The sequence below is a fragment of the Mercenaria mercenaria genome, chromosome 18 (genome assembly GCF_021730395.1).
Source record: "Mercenaria mercenaria strain notata chromosome 18, MADL_Memer_1, whole genome shotgun sequence".
NCBI lineage: Eukaryota > Metazoa > Mollusca > Bivalvia > Venerida > Veneridae > Mercenaria > Mercenaria mercenaria.
In genome coordinates this window covers 11,893,669-11,915,478 of record NC_069378.1, presented here as the reverse complement: position 1 = coordinate 11,915,478, position 21,810 = coordinate 11,893,669, and the positions used below count along the sequence as shown (strand labels likewise).

The following is a 21,810-nucleotide window of genomic DNA, read 5'->3' as shown; positions in this document are numbered from 1 at the left end:
CCTTGTTTTTTTTTGCATTCAAGTGATGTTTTTGCGTTTGACTTTTTCCAACGGCCGTATGCGCATATTTTTTTCAAATACAGTTAAGTTCACAGCCGAAGTTTCAGATTTCCACTTAATCCAGTGAGAGGGGGCGTCACAAGTAAATAGCAAGAAGCAAAAAGAAAATAGGAAAAGCAAAATGCAAAAAGAATAAGATATATCCATCTGGGTTTCATTAAATGCAGTCTGCCAAGTTCACTGCTTAAATTAAAAAATCAGTTTATCATTTTAACAAAACGGCTTTAATATGTTGATGTCTTTATACGCACTTACGCAGATATGTAGGCCTATTTATTTTATTTAAAATAGCAAAAAGCACTTAGCAGATATCAAGAAGTAAATAGCGAAATAGGCCTACATATCTGCGTATCTGCGTATAGCTATAAAGACATCAACATATTAAAGCCGAAAATGCCAAAAGAGAATCAAAAAGTACCAAAAATCACTTTGAATACTTCTTGCAAGCAGCCGGCATGTCTGGACGATATTGTTAAATGTGGCAATAACAAATGTATAATTCAGTGGTTTCAGTAGTGAATTTGGGTTTTGTAAAAACTGCAGAATATTTTGATGGCTTTTACATGGCGTGATATGATGACTATGTAAGATGCCAAGGTTGCACGTCTAAACATTAATTTAATTCGATGATGCTCGCAAGACCGGTTAGGTCATATATCTACAGCATTTCGGCGACAAATCAGTTGGTCAGTTCGTCAACAGTAGCCGAAGATGACAAACCGGAGAAATGAATAATTAGATTCTTTAAATGGAGATTTTAATGAAACAACCTTAGACTTTGGATACTTTGTCTAGCGGTAGGACTTGCCACAGAAAAGCGGCGTATGCTCTAGTTTGCGAGGTTATCTGAAACTAAAGTGCCGACCGTGTCGTAGGTTCCATGATACTAAATTGTTTCAGGCTGAGCTAAGACACGCAGCATATAACGCAGGGAACATATATATGAGCCGCGCCATGAGAAAATCAACATAGTGCGATTGCGACCAACATGTATCCAGAACAGCTTGCGCATCCGCGCAGTCTGGCCGGGATCCATGCTGTTCGCTAATGGTTTCTCTAATTCCAATAGGCTTTGAAAGCGAACAGCATGGATCCTGACCAGACTGCACGGATGCGCAGGCTGGTCTGGATCCATGCTGGTCGCAAAGACACTATGTTGGTTTTCCCATGGCGCGGCTCAATTATAATGTCGGGAACATGTAAATTATAAATGTCTCTAGGTGGGCTTGCAAGGATGAAGGAGTACATTTGGCGGGTCAGAGCGGTATGAGGTAAACTCAAATAAGATTGCGGTTAAGGTAAACAAAATAATCAGTCAAATTTTCTTTTCTTTATGATCGGTGATATATTTTTATATATTAACACTGCCATATATAAGAACAATAACGATTATAAAGAATGCAAGTATAATCTAACTTCTGAGCACTCGAACTTACCCGGACTGAAGTCTCCAACTTGTTTAAAATGTGAAAAAGCCTAAATTTACCAAACTTTTGTATATACCCAGAAAAACCATTACAAACTTTGTACACTGTTCAATGATGTTTATTAAAAGTAATTATTATTGAGTAAATTTTGATACATTATAAAGAATATACTCTCTTATTTGTAATGTTAACCCAAGTTTAACACATCAGTTACCGAATCTATGGTTACAGGCTCGATGTTACTGACACCAGACCAGAGAGCACATGTCATTAAATCACTCTTTGCAAATCTTCCAGGTCCGGTTCTAGTGTTTGACGGTGCAACATTAGAATCTTTATATATCCGATGTCCCATTTATAAATCCAGATGTCACTAATGGTTGTCAGGATATTATAACAAATAGATAATATCAATTGTTTGTAAAAACAGGCGCTTTCTTCCGTATCCGCTCATAAAACGTAGAAATTACAGTTTTACATAATACAAGTAAGGCAAACATATACAATAAAACAAGTCTACAGTTGTATTCATATGCATCTATATATGAGCCGCGCCATGAGAAAACCAACATAGTGGCTTTGCGACCAGCATGGATCCAGACCAGCCTGCGCATCCGCGCAGTCTAGTCAGGATCCATGCTGTTCGCTAACAGTTTCTCGAATTCCAACAGGCTTTGAAAGCGAACAGCATGGATCTTGACCAGACTACGCGGATGTGCAGGCTGGTCTAGATCCATGCTGGCCGCAAAGCCACTATGTTGGTTTTCTCATGGCGCGGCTCATATATCGTTTTTTAATTGTTGTGCATTGCCAGCATGTAACACAATCAATTTTGTCGTTGACACGGCGCAACTTCTAGCAAAGGCTTTCCATCCATGATTCCACTCTAATTTGTATTTCGTCTTTTTGTACGTAAAAATAGATTACAAATGGTGATAATTTTGAAAAGCAATATCATCCATGCCTTTACACAATATATAGCTATAAAGTGTATGTATGATGCCAAAAGCGTATCAACCTAAGTGTAAGGTATGTTCACCCCAGCATCCTGGTCACGTGATGTACTGTCAATTCAGAAATCAATGCATTCTTGTGCTATAGAATACGTTCCCTCTGGACACTGCTGCACACATTTCAGCCCGTGCCGAAAATATTTACACATCTGAAATGATGATGGAAATGTCATATGATAAACATGGAGTATACATTTTAGGTCGTGTATGAATACTCAGACATCAAAAATGTGATATTTGAAGGGTTTTTTTTATTTTACATGATCGTTCGTGAATGAACGAAAACAAATCTTGGCCTAGGACAGAAATGTTGGCAAACATTTCCAAAGCTTGTCACATACAGAGCCCTCCAAAAGTCTGGAGACAAGTAAGAAATTTATTAAAATACAAATGTATATAGGCCTTAGATTCTCATCTGTCGAAAGACTGGCCTTCGTTTGTTAACCCATATGCAATGTGATAATGTTGGAAACAGACGCCGCTGAAATCTACATCTTCTTCAGGAACAAATATAAACAAAAACAGAGAGTGACCGAATAAATGTTCATGTAAAGTGAATAATATTCACGATGTTTTTATTTTCATCAATATTTGCAAATAATGGCCCACGCGAATTCCAAATATTTGCAAATAATGTCCTACGCGAATTCCAAATATTTGCAAATAATGTTGCACGCAAATACTAGCAAAAACGCTACACTCGTATTCTAAATATTCGCAAATAATGCCGCATATTCGCAAATAATATTCGCAAATAATGCCGCATATTCGCAAATAATGCCGCATATTCGCAAATAATGCCTCACGCAAATTCCAAATATTCAAAAATAATGCCGCATGCGAATTCCAAATATGTGTGAATATTGATCTGCATTACTAGTATGCCCTTAAACAAATACACTCACGTGTCGCGGATTCTTTGAAAATGTGTGAATATTGATCTGCATTATGCCCTAAAACAAATACACTCGCGTGTCGCGAATTCTTTGAACTGCGATTAAGAATGTTAACCATGAAAGCGCTAAATATAGCACACGCAAAAATTACCAAATCTACAGTAATAAAGTGACAATAAAGCTACCAACGAATCATCTTTTTTTAAAGTTTGGATCCTGGCTACAACAATTAAAACGTTAGTTCAAACTAATTAAAGCTACAGGAGGTTATCCGGAAATAGGGCTATAGCCCAAAACGGCGGTTGCCAACGATGCTAGACTGTAAATGTTTTGTAGCAACAGAAAAGCCAGGACGTATATGTATTTCATAGAATACCTCACACTCTGTGTCCAAACCATTCCTACAGCCAACGGCACACTGCGGATGACAACAGCCTATAATGCCTTCTTTAAAACATTTCCCAGGGCATATAGGGTCGCACTCCACATGATCAACTATAAACAGAAAACAAGTTATATTCCTTTGTCATCCCACAATGGATAGGATCATATATCAATTTTTGAATCGTTATTTTAACATCTAAATACCATACCTAAGTTGCACTAAGTGTTTTGTTATTTTTTAATTTCAGCTGTATAATTTGCATTAGTGTGCAGACAGTGAAAACACGTATGTACACTAGAACTGAACTCACCTCTCTGGCACATATTTGGTCCTTTCCCCCAGCAATGAGATGCATCATCTTTTCCCTTGCAGTTTAAGGGGCATTCTTCACCTAAAAACAAACTCACGTAGGTAAGATAAAAAGAAAGTGCGTCCAGATCAGAACAGTTTACACTTCAAATTGCAAAGTGTTGCATTCTCAAAAGAAAACCAAACAATCGATTACAAACGGCTGAGTATGGAGAAATAATGTCTTATACGAGATTTTGAAAATATCTCAATAGTTTGTTACTAACACTGACACTTTATAAGGTTGTGGCCAATCTGACCTTTTACAGATGATTATACGACCTCGTTTCGGACAATGACCTTTTATAATAAATCGTTTTTATTCTGAAAAGAGCTAGCTTGGCATTTCTTTGAAACCATATGTACACATGTTTGGTCAAAGAGAGTAATGCTCAAGAGAAGTAAATTCACCGGAAACATGTCATAAACATGGCAAAATTAAAATATGACGCGGCTTCATAACTAAAAATATCAAATTGTAATAATACTAAACCGACAAAGGGATCAGAATGAAATAACTAAATGAATGGTTAGAACAAATTAACGCCACGATAGCTATTTGACAAAAAAATGCTAGATGTTGCCTGTATTTTTTGGATAAATTCTGCTTTTAATATCAATGTAATCGCAACCCAGAAGTCCCAAAATTAACTAATAAATCATGTCTCTACACTTTAAGTAGACGAGCATTTTTATGCCACACAGATTTATCTGGTTTAAGGAGAATATCGTCAGTTTGTTAGACATATCTGACAAAAGGCAGATTCTCTATGATCTGTTAGTAAAAGTTTCATTTGTGTTCGATTGACAAAAAAATACTTCTCTACGTAAATTCATTCCTTTGGCAATAATTTCCCTTTGAAGTACATGTAGTAGAGCGTGAGTGAAGTAAATATGAGACGAACGCAATAATGAGGTAGATAGTGTTCGAGAATGTCCGGTACTTGAGATATGTCAAAATGAAACACTTGTAAAGTTCTTAACTGAACTCAATCAAAGCTTCTCATGTCATGCAGATTTCTTTTAATATTCGCTTGTCCACTGTGTCGAAAACTTAAATGAAATAGAAATTTAAAAAATACATTTGGCCTCAAAGAAACCTTATTATGACTATGGTTTAAAATTTTAGCAGGACTTCGACAATCGTATTTCAGATTAAAGGGGAACGCAACTTTGTTCTGAAAATTTTTTATAAAGGTTTCAAAGTCTGTTTACAAAGAACGAAAAATTATATAAAAAAATCAACATTTGATCAAAACGTAAGCCAGTATGGTGACAACGTCAAAATGGCGGATTTAACAATTTTTTCGACATACAATAAATTTGTATTTACTTTATTCGAAATATAAATAATGTTTCTATCATTCCAACTATGGTAAAGAATGAAACTATAATATATATATAATGCTTTACAGACTTCTTAGCAATTGTAAATGACGTCACTGGAACTTGGCTCCATTTTTAATCATTTCTTAAATTTCAAACTGCCATAACACTTTCAACAGTGATCTGATTTTGAATTGTTGGACGACAACTTTCATGTAAAACCACCTTATATTAGGCTTCCATCACCCTTAAAATCGTTGATATCTCACACACACACACACAATCATTGAATCGTGGTGCACTAAGAATTATTGTGTATTGTGTTTTTTTTTTTTGCTCCAGGCTACTGGACAGTGATGTTTGGCTGATCACTGCTCCACTGAAAAATACCTTCAAATACAAGAACTAGTGCTAGAATAGGGACATATTTAGGCTCAAAAGTATCATAAACATGTAGTGAGCCTGGAGTAAAAAATTGAAGCTGAAATTGCTTCCAGATTTTGAGTTATTGCAGAAAATAGTTTGCAGACAATGAACTTTCCTTTGTTTGAACCTGAATAATGGACAATTTTGGATAACGTTGAGAAGTGCCCTTGATTGGACTCTGGTTGGATTTAGTGGTACACTGAAGGATTTAATGGGATATAATTGACTCAAAGTGCAGACACAATAGAACATCTGGACTATCCACCTATTCACCTAGAGATAATTGGCTTTATAGGATTATATCTAGAGTACATTTAAACAGTGACAATGAGTAACAGTAAAAATAGCAGTACCAGTAAAATTAAAGATCAACCTAAACTCTCATTTGCTGGAGGTCAGAAGCCATCAGTCAAACCAGCGTCCAAGCGGTTTCAACCAGACACCAGCAATAACAGCAATACCTGCAATACAAGTATGGATGAACTTGCCCTCAATAGTTTGCATACACAGCTTGAGGCAATGACTGATAGCCTGGACAGTTTGAGGGGTGATCTCAAGAACATGCTGAAGAAAGATGAGACAGAGGACTTAATAAAAACTACACTCACCAACATTATGGCCAGCTTGGAATTGAAGATGAAGGATTATGTAAATGTGGAAGTAGACAAAAAGACAAAAACACTGGAAGAGAAAATTGAAGGACTGGAGTTTGAAAACTCACAACTGAAAGATAAACTGACCAAATTTGAAACAAGTACAACACAGAAGATCAACAGCTTAGAGGAGGAAGTGCTTAAAAACCAGAATATGAGTAGAGAAGCCAATAGAAGATCCAACTACAATGAGCAATATTCAAGAAAGAATAATGTGAAGATCATGGACATCCCAGAAGTTAAGGATGAAAATGAACTGAAACTAACAGAAACTGTTAAAGACAAACTGAAAGTACACGGAGTAACCCTTGACACTCAAGACATTGTAGCCATACACAGAATCCCATCAAAGAGAGGAAGAATCCGGCCAGTGCTCATAAAACTGAAAAACAATAACATTAAAGCCTCAATTATGAGAAAACGCAGAGACATGAGAAATTCCGGACACAGATTAGTAGACGATGTGACCAGACTAAACCAGGAGTTAATCAACAGACTTACAATGCATCGCAATATCGAAAGTGCCTGGTATTTCAATGGGTCCATCTATGGACCCACTGACCATGACGAGCGCATCAGATTTGACTTGTATGACAATATTGATACAGTGATCCGTGACTTACGTGAGAGGCGCCGTGAATAGCCAATGGGAGTCTGAGCAACCACAGACAGGACTGCAGCCAGGACTGGATACAAGTCTTCTCTGCCATCTGTTTGTTAAAGCCCCTAAGTTGAGCTCCTACCCACAACTACCATATTCCAGTTTTACGGAGCGCTGTAGGGCCATTGTTTGGATTTATTTGAAATTGATTCCTTTTTTTGACAAAATGATGACAAAGCCATTTAGGGATTCACCCATCTCCGGTTCCAATATTTTAGTTGTTTCGCATTTAGGGAGCACTATCCAAGTTTTTTTTTTTGTCTCTTTTGCATGTCATGTTTTTGAAATTCTTTTACAGTGTCTTTTGTTGGCCAGATTATTACCTCTCTAATAGGTACATAAAAAGGCATATCTGAATAAACTAATCATGCATGTATATAATTGTTTGAACATGAAGTTTTGGCTTTGACAGCATTATATGTTGTTGGTTTTTTTTTTCCCTTTTATTTGCTGTAGTTCCTTATAAGTGCCTATATGCACCTTTTATCTCTTGTTCGGTTAGATACATAGTCTAGTTAAATTGATGATGTAAGTACTTTGCCATGGGTTCTTCATATGTTTAAGTAATTCAGTAAATATAGTCAGTGTTGTAGTAAGGATACATCATACATGTATTGCATGGTAAATCTTGAAAAAGTCTAGGCTTGTCTCCTAATAATGGCTAATATATTGAAAAATTAAATAAATAAGTCTATATTACTGAAAAAGCTGGTTGGCTTGAACAGTTGCAAGTGGCTGTCTGTTTACAAACACTGACTATATATAGCAATCAGTTGTCAGTATTGGTTTTTACCTGCCTCTATTTATAGTTGCATGTATAAATGGTTATTTTTAACTGTCTATTAATAGGTACAGTGTAGAGATAATTGACCATTATATAGGTGATGTGTGTACATACCATGCAGGTATTGGGTTTTTACTGATCCAATAATAGAATAAGTAGATTAATCCTTTAGGCTTTATGTATATACTCAGGTGTGCATTACATGTATTTGTTTAGCTTTATTTACGGGTTTAAGCCTTAGTGAAATTAGTCCTTGAGAATTCTATATAATGATGTAGTCTTTTAAAATATTGTATTTGAAGGTATTATTACTTGATAGTACATACTTAGAACTGTAAGTCACTGGCCTCGCCTCAGTTTCCAGTGCCTTATCATTGCTTTTCTTTTTGCTGTTGTTTTTCTTTTCTTTTTTAATTTATATTTTGTTGCAACATTCAAGGGAGTCATGTTAAGTTACTTGTACACATACTTACTGGTATGCAGTAAAGTTGATGTGTCACTCATTCATTCTGGTGTTTATAATTTGATACACAATGATCATTTTTGCAGATTTGATAAATGTATGACCATATTTGACAATGGCTGATATTAAATTCATCTCATATAATTGTCGAGGTTTACATGACACTAAAAAAAGGGCGGATGTTTTTAGATTTTTGAAGGATCGGGATGCTAGTATTTATTGTTTACAAGATGTCCATCTAGTTTCTAGTATGCAAAAGCACTTGTACTCACAGTGGAATGCAGAATGTTATTTTAGTTTTTCCAGATCCAATGCTAGGGGAGTAGCTATACTTTTTAAAAGAAATATAGATATGAAGGTTCACCAGGAACACATTGATAAAGATGGAAACTATATTATTTTAGATATTACAGTTAATTCAAAGAGATTCACACTTGTTAATATTTATGGACCAAACCTTGATCAGCCAGTATTTTATGAAAATATTTTCAGGATAATAGATACAGTTGGAAATGACTCATTAATCTGGTGTGGTGACTTCAATTTAGTATTAAATACAGATCTAGATTACTATAATTATAAGTCAATGGATAATAATAAAAATTCCAGGAATGTTCTTATTGATTTTATATCAAGTAAACATCTTTGTGATCCTTATAGAGAGCTTAATGGCGAAATTAGAAAATTTACATGGAGAAGAACAAACCCTGTTCAACATGCTAGACTAGATTTCTTTTTAGTTTCACAGGATCTGTTGCCACATATTAGATGTTGTGATATTAGTTTAAGTTATAGGTCAGATCATTCTATTGTTTTGTTAAATGTTGATTTTAGCAATGTGACCCATGGCAAAGGTCTCTGGAAATTTAATAATTCTCTGTTGTTTGATAATGAATATTTAAAATGTATCAATGAAAAAATTGAAGAAGTGAAATCACAATATTGTCTGCCAGTTTATAACCCAGAGAATTTAGAAAATCTTAATAACCAAGAGATCCAATTTGTTATTGATGACCAACTTTTTCTAGAAACATTGTTGATGGAAATAAGGGGAAAAACTGTATCATATTCCAGTTATAAAAATAAGTGTAGAAAGTCACAAGAAGATATTTTGATTTCACAGATTAGAGACTTAGAGAATAATTTAGTAGAAGAGAACAAAGATAAGTTGTTAAAACTACAGGAAGAATTAGAGAGTTTTAGAAAAGAAAAAATGAGAGGTCATATAATAAGGTCAAGAGCGGAATGGATAGACAATGGTGAAAAACCAACAAATTATTTTTGTAACCTTGAAAAATACCATTATACTAATAAAGTGATACCCTTTTTGGAAAGAGATGATGGTACAATGATATATGACCAAAAGGAAATTTTAAATGAAACACAATTATTTTATAAACGTTTATATACTAAAGTTGATATAGCTGATGACTATAACATTGATAACTTTTTAGATAATGATGCCAATATTCCAAAATTGAGCAAGGAGCAGTCTGATTCTCTTGAAGGCCTGATTTCTTATGAAGAGGTTGCTGATACATTAAACAAGAGGGCCATGAAGGCCCTGTATCGCTCACCTGACCTATTGACCTATAGATCATCAAGATCAACATTCTGACCAAGTTTCATTAAGATATGGTCATAAATGTAGCCTCTAAAGTGTTAACTAGCTTTTCCTTTGATTTGACCCGGTGACCTAGTTTTTGCCCCCACATGACCCAGATTCGAACTTGACCTAAAGATCATCAAGATTAACATTCTGATTAAGTTTCATGAAGATACAGTCATAAATCTGGCCTCTAGAGTCTTAACAAGCTTTTCCTTTGATTTGGCCTAGTGACCTAGTTTTTTAACACACCTGACCCAGATTTAAACTTGACCTATAGATCATCAAGATTAACATTCTGAACAAGTTTCATTAAGATATGGTCATAAATGTGGCCTCTAAAGTGTTAACTAACTATTCCTTTTATTTGACCCCCGTGACCTAGTTTTTGACCCGACATGACCAAGATTCGAACTTGACCTAAAGACCATCAAGTTTAACATTCTGACTAAGTTTCATGAAGATATAGTTATAAATGTGGCCTCTAGAGTGTTAACAAGCTTTTCCTTTGATATGACCTAGTGACCTAGTTTTTGACTCCATCTGACCCAGATTTAAACTTGACCTAAAGATCATCAAGATTAACATTCTGACCAAGTTTCATTAAGATATGGTCATAAACGTGGCCTCTACAGTGTTAATTAGCTTTTCCTTGATTTGACCCGGTGACCTAGTTTTTGACCCGACATGACCCAGATTCAAAATTGCCCTAAAGATCATCAAGTTTAACATTCTGATTAAGTTTCATGAAGATATAGTCATAAATGTGGCCTCGAGAGTGTTAACAAGCTTTCCTTTGATATGACCTAGTGACCTAGTTTTTGACCCCACCTAACCCAGATTTGAACTTGAGCTATAGATCATCAAGATTTGACCAAGTTTCATTAAGGTATGGTCATAAATGTGGCCTCTAGTGTAAACTAGCTTTTCATTTGATTTGGCTTGGTGACCTAGTTTTTTATCCTACATGACCCAGATTCAAACTGGACCTTAAGATCATCAATATTAACAATCTGACCAAGTTTCATGAAGATACAGTCATAAATGCGGCTTCTACAGTGTTAACAAGCTTTTCCTTTGATTTGACCTGGTGACCTAGTTTATGAACCCAGATAACCAAATATCGAACTCGTCCAAGATTTTATTGAGGGTAACATTCTGACCAAGTTTCATTAAGATTGGGCCAAAAATGTGACCTCTAGAGTGTTAACAAGCTTTTTCTTTGATTTGACCTGGTGACCTAGTTTTTGAACCCAGATGACCCAATATCGAATTCGTCCAAGATTTTATTTAGGGTAACATCCTGACCAAGTTTCATTAAGATTGGGCCAAAATTGTGACCTCTAGAGTGTTAACAAGCTTTTCCTTTGATTTGACCTGATGAGCTAGTTTTTGACCCCAGATGACCCAATATCGAACTCGTCCAAGATTTTATTGAGGGTAACATTCTGACCAAGTTTCATTAAGACTGGGCCAAAAATGTGACCTCTAGAGTGTTAACAAGCTTTTCCTTTGATTTGATCTGATGACCTAGTTTTTGATCCCAGATGACCCAATATCGAACTCGTCCAAGATTTTATTGAGGGTAACATTCTGACCAAGTTTCATTAAGATTGGGTCAAAAATGTGACCTCTAGAGTGTTAACAGTCAAATTGTTGACGACGGACGGACGGACGGACGGACGGACGGACGACGGACGACGACGGACGCCGGACACAGGGTGATCACTAAAGCTCACCTTTGAGCACTTCGTGCTCAGGTGAGCTAAAAACATGAAAAACGATAAAAGCCCAGGATCTGATGGTTTTTCATCAAATTTTTTTAAAGTCTTTTGGAAACAAATTGGAAATTTTATTGTTCGAGCTATAAATTGTGCTTTCCATAAGGGCGAATTTTCAGTTACACAAAAACAAGGCATTATTACATGTATACCTAAAGACAATAAACCTAAGCAATATTTAAAGAACTGGCGCCCAATTACACTTTTGAATACGGTTTTTAAACTTGCATCTGGCTCCATCGCAAAAAGACTTAAGAAGGTACTTGATTTTTTAATAGATGGAGATCAAACAGGATTTGTACAAGGAAGATTTATAGGAGAAAATACACGTCTTTTATATGATATAATGCAATATACTGATAAACATAAAATACCTGGATTGTTAATGATGATAGATTTTGAAAAGGCGTTCGACACCATTTCTTTTGATTTTATCAACAAAACATTAGCCTTTTTTAATTTTGGTCCCATGATAAAAAAATGGATTTCGCTGTTTTACAATGGTACGGAGACATCCGTCCAGTTGAATGGTTTCCTTCAAAGTTCTTAACACAAGTCGCGGTTGCCGTCAAGGCGATCCGATTAGCCCTTACATTTTTTATCCTTTGTGCAGAGATTTTAGCTATAAAAATAAGAAATAACAAAAATATTAAAGGTATTGAGATTAATGGTACAGAATATAAGATAGCACAATTTGCAGATGACACTTCCTTATTGTTAGACGGATCAGATAATTCACTAAATTGCACTCTAGATGTTTTGCATGAATTTTCAATATACTCAGGTTTGAAAGTTAACTTTGAAAAAACTCATGTCATATGGATAGGTAATTTGAAGTATAGTACAAGAGCAATTAAAACAAAGTGGAAACTAAATTGGGGTTGTACATCATTTAAAGTTCTTGGACTTAAATTCCATGTTGACTTAGATAAAATGCTAAGTCTAAATTTTGATGAAAAGATAGAGAAATTGAAAAGATGTATTCAGTATTGGAAAAGAAGGGAATTAACCCCTATAGGACGTATAACCGTTGTTAAGTCCTTGTTATTGCCAATGTTAACTCACCTTTTTACATCATTGCCAAATCCAGACAAAATTGTATTAGATGCCATAAACAAAATGTTCAATGAGTTTGTATGGAATGGTACTCCTAGAATTAAAAACACTGTTTTTCATAAAAGATTATAAAGAAGGTGGTTTGAAAATGCCTGATATTGTTTCATATGTGAAGAGCTTAAAATTGTCATGGTTTAAACGTGCTGTTAGTGGAAAAAACTTGAATGTTATATACTACTGGATGATATTCTGAATATTGAAAAGTTGTTTAATTGTGGTAAAACATATATAGAAACTGTACATAGAATATTGACAAATGCATTTTGGAAAGATGTTTTGCAAGCTTATGTTGACTTTGTGCATGTATTACCAATTGACTGTATTGAAAGATTTCATGAAATGCCTTTTGTTTTATAACCACAACTTTCTTATTGGCAATAAGCCGGTTTTTTAAAGCTTGGTATGACAAGGGGGTTAGATATGTAAAAGATTTGCTGGATACAAATGGAAGGTTTTTAAGTAGACAGCAATTTGAACAAAATACAGGATTGAAAATCAATTTCCTACAGTATGAAGGAATGCTTAAAGCTGTTAAAACATTTTATAAAAAAGTACCAAGGGACAATAATATGAAAACAGAGTCTACCCCCCTGTTCCCTATAATTCCTTGTTATGTAAAACCTTTGATAACTTGTAATAAGGGAACTTCAGTGATGTATGATATATTTATAGACAATACAGATACTCCAACTTGCCAAGACAGGTGGAACGATATTTTTAAAATTGAACCAATAGAATGGAAATACTTACATAGCTGGGTGTTTATTCTTACAAAAGATACGTATCTACAGTGGTTCCAAACCAGATTGATACACAGAATATTAGCTACAAATATATTATTACACAAGATGAACATTACACCAGATTCTAATTGTTCTTTTTGTAAGACCGATACTGAAACTTTAATCCACCTATTTTGGGAATGTCCAATAATAGAAACGTTTATATTAGAAACCAAGAATTATGTTATAACTTTTGATCGAGACTTTCAGATTGATTGCAAAACCTTCATTTTAGGAATTCTAAAAAGAACTTTGAACATTATAACATTTTTTGCCTGGAAGTAAAAAGATATATTTATATGTGCAAAAGAAAAGGTTGTATTCCATCCCTAAATGGATTGAAGGGAAGTCTAAAGTTAGCCTTGTCAATTGTTAAAGAAACAAAAATATCAGAAGATAAAAAGGAAAATTGGTCTTTGTTAAAAAGAATATGTGAATGAGTTTGTATTTATTTTGTATTTATTATAAGAAGTGTTAGTAAGCTGTACAGAACTTTACTTCTTCTATACCAGTGTACCAGTGTCTTAAGGTCTTAAGTTATACTTGTCTTGCTAGAATGTAATATGACTTTTCATTTGAATGTTTATCTCCTAACATATAAGGTACAATACATCAACATTATATTGCTTGTTTGATACAGATTAACTAGTGTCTTTTATTATGTGTCTTTCATATTTTGTATATATTGCACTCTTTGTACGGTGTGTTCCCGTGGAGTGCCCCGATCCACGCACACCTATGGACGGGGAAAATAAAGATGTATTGAAAAAAAAAAAAAAAAGAATTATTGTGTAATGAGTAAGTTGTCGGTGGCTTGACGCGATGGTCTCTGGTTCGAAAGACCTAACGGACTATGTGGACTGTATCTTCCATGGAAGTGTTCTTTTCTTTCAAGAAGAATTAGAACGATCCAAGTTCATATCGGGGGAAAAATCAACACTAGATCAGAATGATTTATTTCGCTAGAATCTACGTGATTACCTGCTGCCTGGGAGGCCGCATGTATATTGGAAAGCAGCAAGTAGTGTATATGGAGACTGGGTGATTTCAAGATTTTTTTACCGATGTGCGATTGGCTTATCGTATTTATGGAACGCCGTTATTGCAATATAGCTGGCATTCTATATAATATATAGAGAAATGCTTGTGACCTGAATTCGTCATTCATGATTTCATATAATTTATTCAAACTTTCAGCAATGATCAATATTGATACCTAGTTGTGCATAAGGGAATTTGTTGAATTGCTCTTTAATTTCCTGGATTATGGTCTTGTGTTGTTTTCAGTGTTCTATATGTCAACGAAGTCCTGGTGAAGGCATGAATCACATTTGTGATAGCTCTAGTAAAGTATTTCAATAGTCAAGGAATGTGACCAGTTGAGCTAAAAGTTATGTTATACATGAAAGGGAAATATAGTTATTTTTGCTCAGAACAATAACTTTCAGAATTAAGAAATACATATTTCATAGATCTACTTGTAAAACATGTAGAATGGAGTAGTATTTCCTACATTAAAGCGTAATGGTATGATAAAAAAACAAACAAGCACGTAGTCACCCATAAGTTACTTTTTAGGCTGAGTGGTAACACATACATCCATAACAATTTCTGGTCTGTATAATTTCTGGCCGCAGGAAATCTTTCGACTTGTACTTACATTGACTTGGATCTGCGTTTTCTTCCAGTATAACCTCGTCTTTCGTTATAGCACTCCAGTCAATAGTATCAATATAACACAGCAGAGGATTCTGGGTAAATTTCACTTTTCCTCTGGAAATTTCTGCAATTTTGAAAACATAATATACAATGCCAAATACAGCGCATAAGTGGGTAAGCTTTACAAAGTTTACTTGATATGACCGATTACTTTTGCCACATTAAAGCTGGGACAAACAAATGGTTGGCTAGCCAAAAACTTATTAAATGCAATCACTTTTCTCTCCAAAGGGAGTATGCGGGAGGGGAATCCCCTCACCTGGCGTGAGGTCCGGGGACCTCCCCCATGGCACTCTTTAGAACAAACAAATGGAAGTTATGGCTTCTGGGGACTTCAAATCAAAATTATGAACAGAACAGAACAGAAGTTTTACTTTGACTTAAGCAAACAACTCATCGCCATAACATAACATGACAAACAACATTTTACAGACCACAAAGTTTACATTTACATTTGACAATTTAGGAATTTTAGAGTGTTCACCTTTTAAGACCGTATTATATCATTATAAGTACAAAAAAGATAGATGGAATAATTAGTTATTTAAACAGCTATTTAAACAATACTTTCTTATTTTGAAACTTGTATGCAAAAACTGCTGATTTGTGTAGAACACATTTTTCTGATAAGAATTAAGGAATGCAATGAATAAATACATACTTGGACGAGTTCTAAAATATCTTGGAATGTACAAATTTCTATAATGGTTGTAAAATGAACACACTAAAGCGAAGTGAAATTCGTCTTCTAAATCATTTTGTTACATAAGTTGCAAAGACGACGGTTCCGTTAAAGTTTTAATGGCGCCCAATTTAAATGTTCAAATCTGGCTTGTCAACCTTAATTTAGCAATTAAAATTCTATACTTTGGGATTTCAACAATGGTCATTTCTGCACTCTTCGGTTTGTATGGAAAGTCATGTGTGCGAAATTGCCTAGTGTCATTACTGGACCATTTGCCTTAAAAACAGTTTACTGCTTTGTACGTAAATACATAAATAATGCAGTTAACTTCTTTGTATGTAAATATTTAAATACCGTCAACTGCTTTGTATGTAAATACTATATACAGTTATCTGATTTGTTTATCAATACTTAAATACAGTTAACTGCTTTACATGTATATGTAAATGCTTGAATACAGTTAACTGCTTTACATGTATATGTAAATGCTTGAATACAGTTAACTGCTTTGTATGTAAATATGTACAGGAGTTCTTACTCACGGTACATTCTGTGCAAAAGATAATTCTGGATTTAATGTATAACAAATAAAATGTGAGTAAAACCTTTCTGAAATGCCTTCGTTGTACTATGTACAGACGGTTTGGCATAAAAACTTGAAAAGACAACAAACAGAAATACATACCTCTTAAACTTGGCATCTGTATTTCTTTCAACCCTGGAGTTGGATTATCAGCGGTGGGTGTTCCTTCAGATGTCAAGGCCACGAAAAGCGCATATTTCTTTCCAGAAAGTTGGAGCATACGGTCACCCCTGTCAGTTACAGAAGAAATAATAGTTTTGTAAAGGTTGTAAATAAAAAATAAAAAAAAACATTTCTGTCATATACCAGAAAAGCGGTAAGCATTCCATACCAAGCTGATATCGGACCGAATTGTTTTTCAATACCGATCCGAAATCTTATGTAATAACCAATACATTATCATAGATATTTGTAAAATAGCTTCATTTGTAATATCATAAAAATGCCAAGAATATAATTTTATTGTTCTGCATGTATTATGTTCAGTTTGATTTTACCAATACCGGATAGTGTAGGCCTAAACGCTACAAATTTTGAATTCAAAAATAGTTTATTTACGTCTGATTTATTTACGTCTCTCATAAATATGTTAAAAAAAAAACATAATAAAATCTTATCAAATAAACATGTGCCATTCGTAATAGAATTACAAAAGACGATAAGCATAGCTTACCTTAATAAATTAATATAGCTGTTATTTACAATAATATTAAAAAAGATAAATAAAAAATAAATAAAAATATGTTGTGAACCGATCATTATCTTAACAACTAGAAAAACTTGAATGAATGTGTGCAGACATGTATCCGATTTGTACTGTGCACTTGTTTTGATTAATTTTCACAGTGAATATACTGGTAGTCCATTTTAATCAACCGGGCGGGGCAGGATTTCGCGACGGTCCACTGCATTATTGTGCAGGATATGTAGTATATTCGGCAACCTGATTTCTTATTCACTGGCCATCTATCTTACTCTATAAGCATTGTAGTTCTACCTATTTTGCTCGTGTTTTTGTGTGATAACCATTATTTGCTTAAGCCGGCAGAGCCTATGATTTACTCCGCGCACCTCCCCTCCCCCGCAGGTCAAATAAAACGCACTATACCAATCCAAGATGCCGTTATGTACATGTAAACCATGTATTCATGATATACAAACAAAAGATTCCTTTTCAGGTATGTGTGACAATCACACATAATAGATACGTAACGTACGTTATGCAACTTACGTGTGCTGATGTAACATACGTTACGAACCACACGTATATATAAACGTGTTTTTTTTTTTACTTTTCTGGTCACACTTATAACCATATAATTATGGACTTTTAGGATTTTTACCTGATCAAACGTAAACTTGTCAATGGAACTGTTTCTACATTTAACAGTCCAAGCAGTACGTATCCTGTAACCACCTTTATTGTTGACAGGAAGCTGAGATCATGTGTCACATTCCAGTTGTCACTAAGGTTCGTGACCTCTAAGTTGCCTTGGACGTGGGTGCATCCGCTGTATCGCCTGCGCAGAGCCTCATAATGGTATTCACGTGTTCCAGTAAAGCTGAAACCCATGTTCGTGCCGTAACATTCTGAAAAAAATATATATAGCTGGAAAAAGTGAGATGTGTACAATAGAATCGCGACAGTGATAGAAAAGGATGATAGTTAAGTGGTTCAAATGTGGTTAAAAACTGTTCACGCAAACATTTTTATGTACAAACTTGGGTATTTACTTTTGAAACATTACATATGCAGAAAATCCAGTGATAAAATACAAACCCTTGTGTACGCAAACAAAGATATTTTTCAGAAATATACATTTGTTTCTCATCATCCAAACATGTATGACAAGTGACATTGAAGTCCCACAACTCTAGTGCAAATGTGTACAAATTAAAATTTGAAATTTCTCAATAGTTATGCCTCAAATTTAATCTATCACCCACGTCATTCGTGACAAGGTCCATAACTCTTTCACCAATCCTTAATGCATTGTATCCCTTTTATACCCTTGCTCGAAAAGGCCACATTTTCAACACTTTTCTGGTTTATGTCTGTCACATGCCAAAATATTTACTCCTTCTTATACATAAACACGTGTTATAGCACGTAAAATAATTAGAAAATGGCACTGTAAGTAATCCCACAAGATATCAGTAAATACTTGTAACAAAATAGAAGTGTGATTTTGTAATTTTATGCGAGACATTTTACAAGGTAAAAGTGAGAATGATGTTATTGTAAATACGTACAGAACAGCCATGACTCATATCATAGAAATAATTCAATGGCTCGCAAAACATGATTGTTCAAATGTTTTATAAACTTGTTCCTCTTATTTTTGTTTAAAACTAGATGCTTTTTAAAAAAATACGCGGAGATCGTACGAGTGCCCCCCCCCCCCCCCCCCCCCCCCCTTCCCCTTAGCTCTCCAAGCCATTAATATAGGATTAATACTTGATTTTTCCCTAACACATCAAAGATACACAAAACAGTCTTACCTTTTTCTCTTTTCGAGAGCTGGATATCCAAAATATCAACTGCTGTAACTGCAGACAACAGAATTAGTCCTATAAATAAACGGTTGTGATCCATTATTTATTTACTTATAGAAATATTCTTAACTTGGTTTTTATGTTTCACAACATAGTTTGTAACAACGGAATTCGGAAAGTGCTGTGGTTAATAAGTTAAGTGGATCACGTGACGTAAAACACTTGATGGGTGTACTCATAACATAGGTTGTTGCCATAGTTACTGCATGTTATTTCTACCTATGTTTTTAGCTGTGATAAACAATGCTTAACAATGAGCTATTTAAAAGATGTTTACAGAATCGGCGAAATTCCGGTTTTATATTTAAGAAATGATTTAGGGTAAAAAGAGTGTTTTTAATAACACTATTTATGCATGACGGGCGGTTATACGTCGGGCGTAATAATTTCACGAGGGCGCTGTGTCCGAGTGTATAAATAGTGTTCAAACACGATTTTGCTCTAACTTATTTCGATTCTATTATGCTCTTAATCTACAGTAGATAAAATATAGAAGCGCTCTTTCTTGGCCGCAACAAAAACTTGGTGTAACTTGGTCACGATAACGATCTGTGACCATTCTTTAACAATTGTTGAATTCAACTTTAAGATCTGGATTACTTAGAGTTTATACAATTATGACTCTCGTTCCCATGCTTTCGCAATGTCCCAGATATGGCTTACTTACAGACAGTCCGTACCTAATTTGTTGTGTATATGAAAATAAAGCTATGTACAGTTTTCACGTATACATTTAAAGACACTTCACTAGCTGCTCATTTGTTCTTGAACATTCAACGTAATTATCTCTAAAACATAAACTTCTATAATCCTGACGGAATGCGTACGTCACGGCAGAAATTGTTCTTTACTCTGACAAAAATAAGCGAAAAAAATGGGTTTAGGATCTTTAAACATGTTTTCTTCGAAAAATGAGAAACAAAGGCTTGTGTTCACTAAAATATTTTACCTTTGGATATTTACTTCCAGTGTAGAAAATCCTCATTAAATATATTCAACTCTACTAAATATATAAATTAATTGTGTGCATAGAGTTCATAATTAAATGCCATACAGTAACAATCAGTTATTGAGAAAAAATCGGCTGTACACATTTATGCTGTGTTTAGCTATACATGTATACATTGTGTACTATTTTAAACCTAATGCATAGTAGGCGTACTGTTTATACACATAAGCTTGTTAAGGTTTAGCAGTATATCACAAAACAACAGAATTTTTTAGTAAACGAACAGCATCTTGACAAACAACTTATCTGTCCAAAACATGTTTTTTTTCTGTCACATAGAGTTGGATACTTAAAATATTCTAAAGGAGCTGTCCCCCTTTAAAGAGAATGCCATTTGTAAAGAAATAAATGTATACAGTTGTCAAAAACGATGTTTTACCTAGTTATGTTAAGTTTTAAAAACACTAGTACACTGTTGCAAATGCATCAAAACAAAGACATGTAACAGCTTTTTAAAAATGGTGAGTTTTTAAAGGCGCTTAACTGTCCAGAAGTGTGACCACTTCATGCAGTCCCTTTCCGGAATTCAATACATATATGAGTAAATTGACAATAGTTTTGTTGAATAATATAAATGTTTTATATGCTGATAAATTTTCATGTAAACTATGCTTTCTTTCTATGATTTGATGGTGTTCGAAGTTTTTCTCCGAAACATGGACCTAACTCTTAAGTTTATATTTAGAATCACATAAAGTTTATGTGGTAACTGTCCATGTTTTCGGTATGAAATTTGGGTCTAACATAACAGTAACAGTTGAGAACTGTTTTAGTGGTAAGGTCTGTCCCCAGCTGCATAATACTAATATAATATTTTCAAAGAAAGTTTCAGTTTACGCTCCCTGTACATATTAATTGTATTTACTTACATTAAACTAAAATAAAATTGGATCCACCAAAATAAACGTTTCATGTGCAGCTAAAGAATAGAATTTGAAGGCTCTTGAATGATGCATATACATGATACTAATGAATGTAAAGGTCCTAAACAAATAATAGATATCGCAATCTTTTAAACGAATGATTAAAGAATGTACCAAAAACATGTATTAATTTAAGAAAACAGAATAATATATACAAAGGAGGTTCGGAAAGAAGCAGAATTATCAGTTCATCAAAGCTATCTTTCAAATTAAAGTTTGGTCATATCATGAATAATAGAAAATGATTTTTTTTTGTTTCAAAATTATTAAAATATCCCATATGAAGAAAAAAAGATGACCGCGTCGGAGATCGGACCTGGACCGCCGCGGCAATAAAAAAAGTCTCCTGATCGTTCGGCAAAAAATAATATAGTTATCTGGAAATTAATCATCGCTATATTTCTTAAGAATGCTTTGAAACTCAATTACTGACAGACTATATTTTTATGGAAGGGGTATCGATTTTTTGATTATTTGCGGAAAATATCTCATTTTATCTGTTATATTTGAAAAAGTCAGTTTTTTTACCCGTTTCCTACAGAGTCTATATGAACTGAGGTGGGTCTATTTAAAGTCAAAAAGGACCAACCAAATATTAAAATATTAAA

General features: G+C 34.3%; 1 protein-coding gene across 1 annotated transcript; it reads right to left on the bottom strand.

Moving 5' to 3' along the window:
- Positions 1–1,370: 1,370 nt before the first annotated feature.
- On the bottom strand, positions 1,371–19,400 carry LOC123537847 (epidermal growth factor receptor-like). The gene is made up of 7 exons (XM_045321713.2): positions 19,217–19,400; positions 18,058–18,304; positions 16,817–16,944; positions 15,388–15,510; positions 4,092–4,172; positions 3,773–3,891; positions 1,371–2,649 (listed from the first exon to the last, which is right to left on the bottom strand). The coding sequence occupies exons 1-7, from the start codon at positions 19,308–19,310 to the stop codon at positions 2,560–2,562; spliced, it is 882 nt and encodes a 293-aa protein (XP_045177648.1). The 5' UTR covers positions 19,311–19,400; the 3' UTR covers positions 1,371–2,559.
- Positions 19,401–21,810: the final 2,410 nt, after the last annotated feature.

Bases quoted from the DNA above. Each gene is read 5' to 3' on its own strand.
- LOC123537847 (XM_045321713.2), bottom strand. From the start codon at position 19,310: ATGGATCACAACCGTTTATTTATAGGACTAATTCTGTTGTCTGCAGTT. The intron at 18,305-19,216 runs GTAAGACTGTTT...TATTTTTTTCAG, and splicing joins GCTCTCGAAAAGAGAAAAAG to AATGTTACGGCACGAACATG. The intron at 2,650-3,772 runs GTATTCTATGAA...TCATCATTTCAG, and splicing joins GTTTGGACACAGAGTGTGAG to ATGTGTAAATATTTTCGGCA.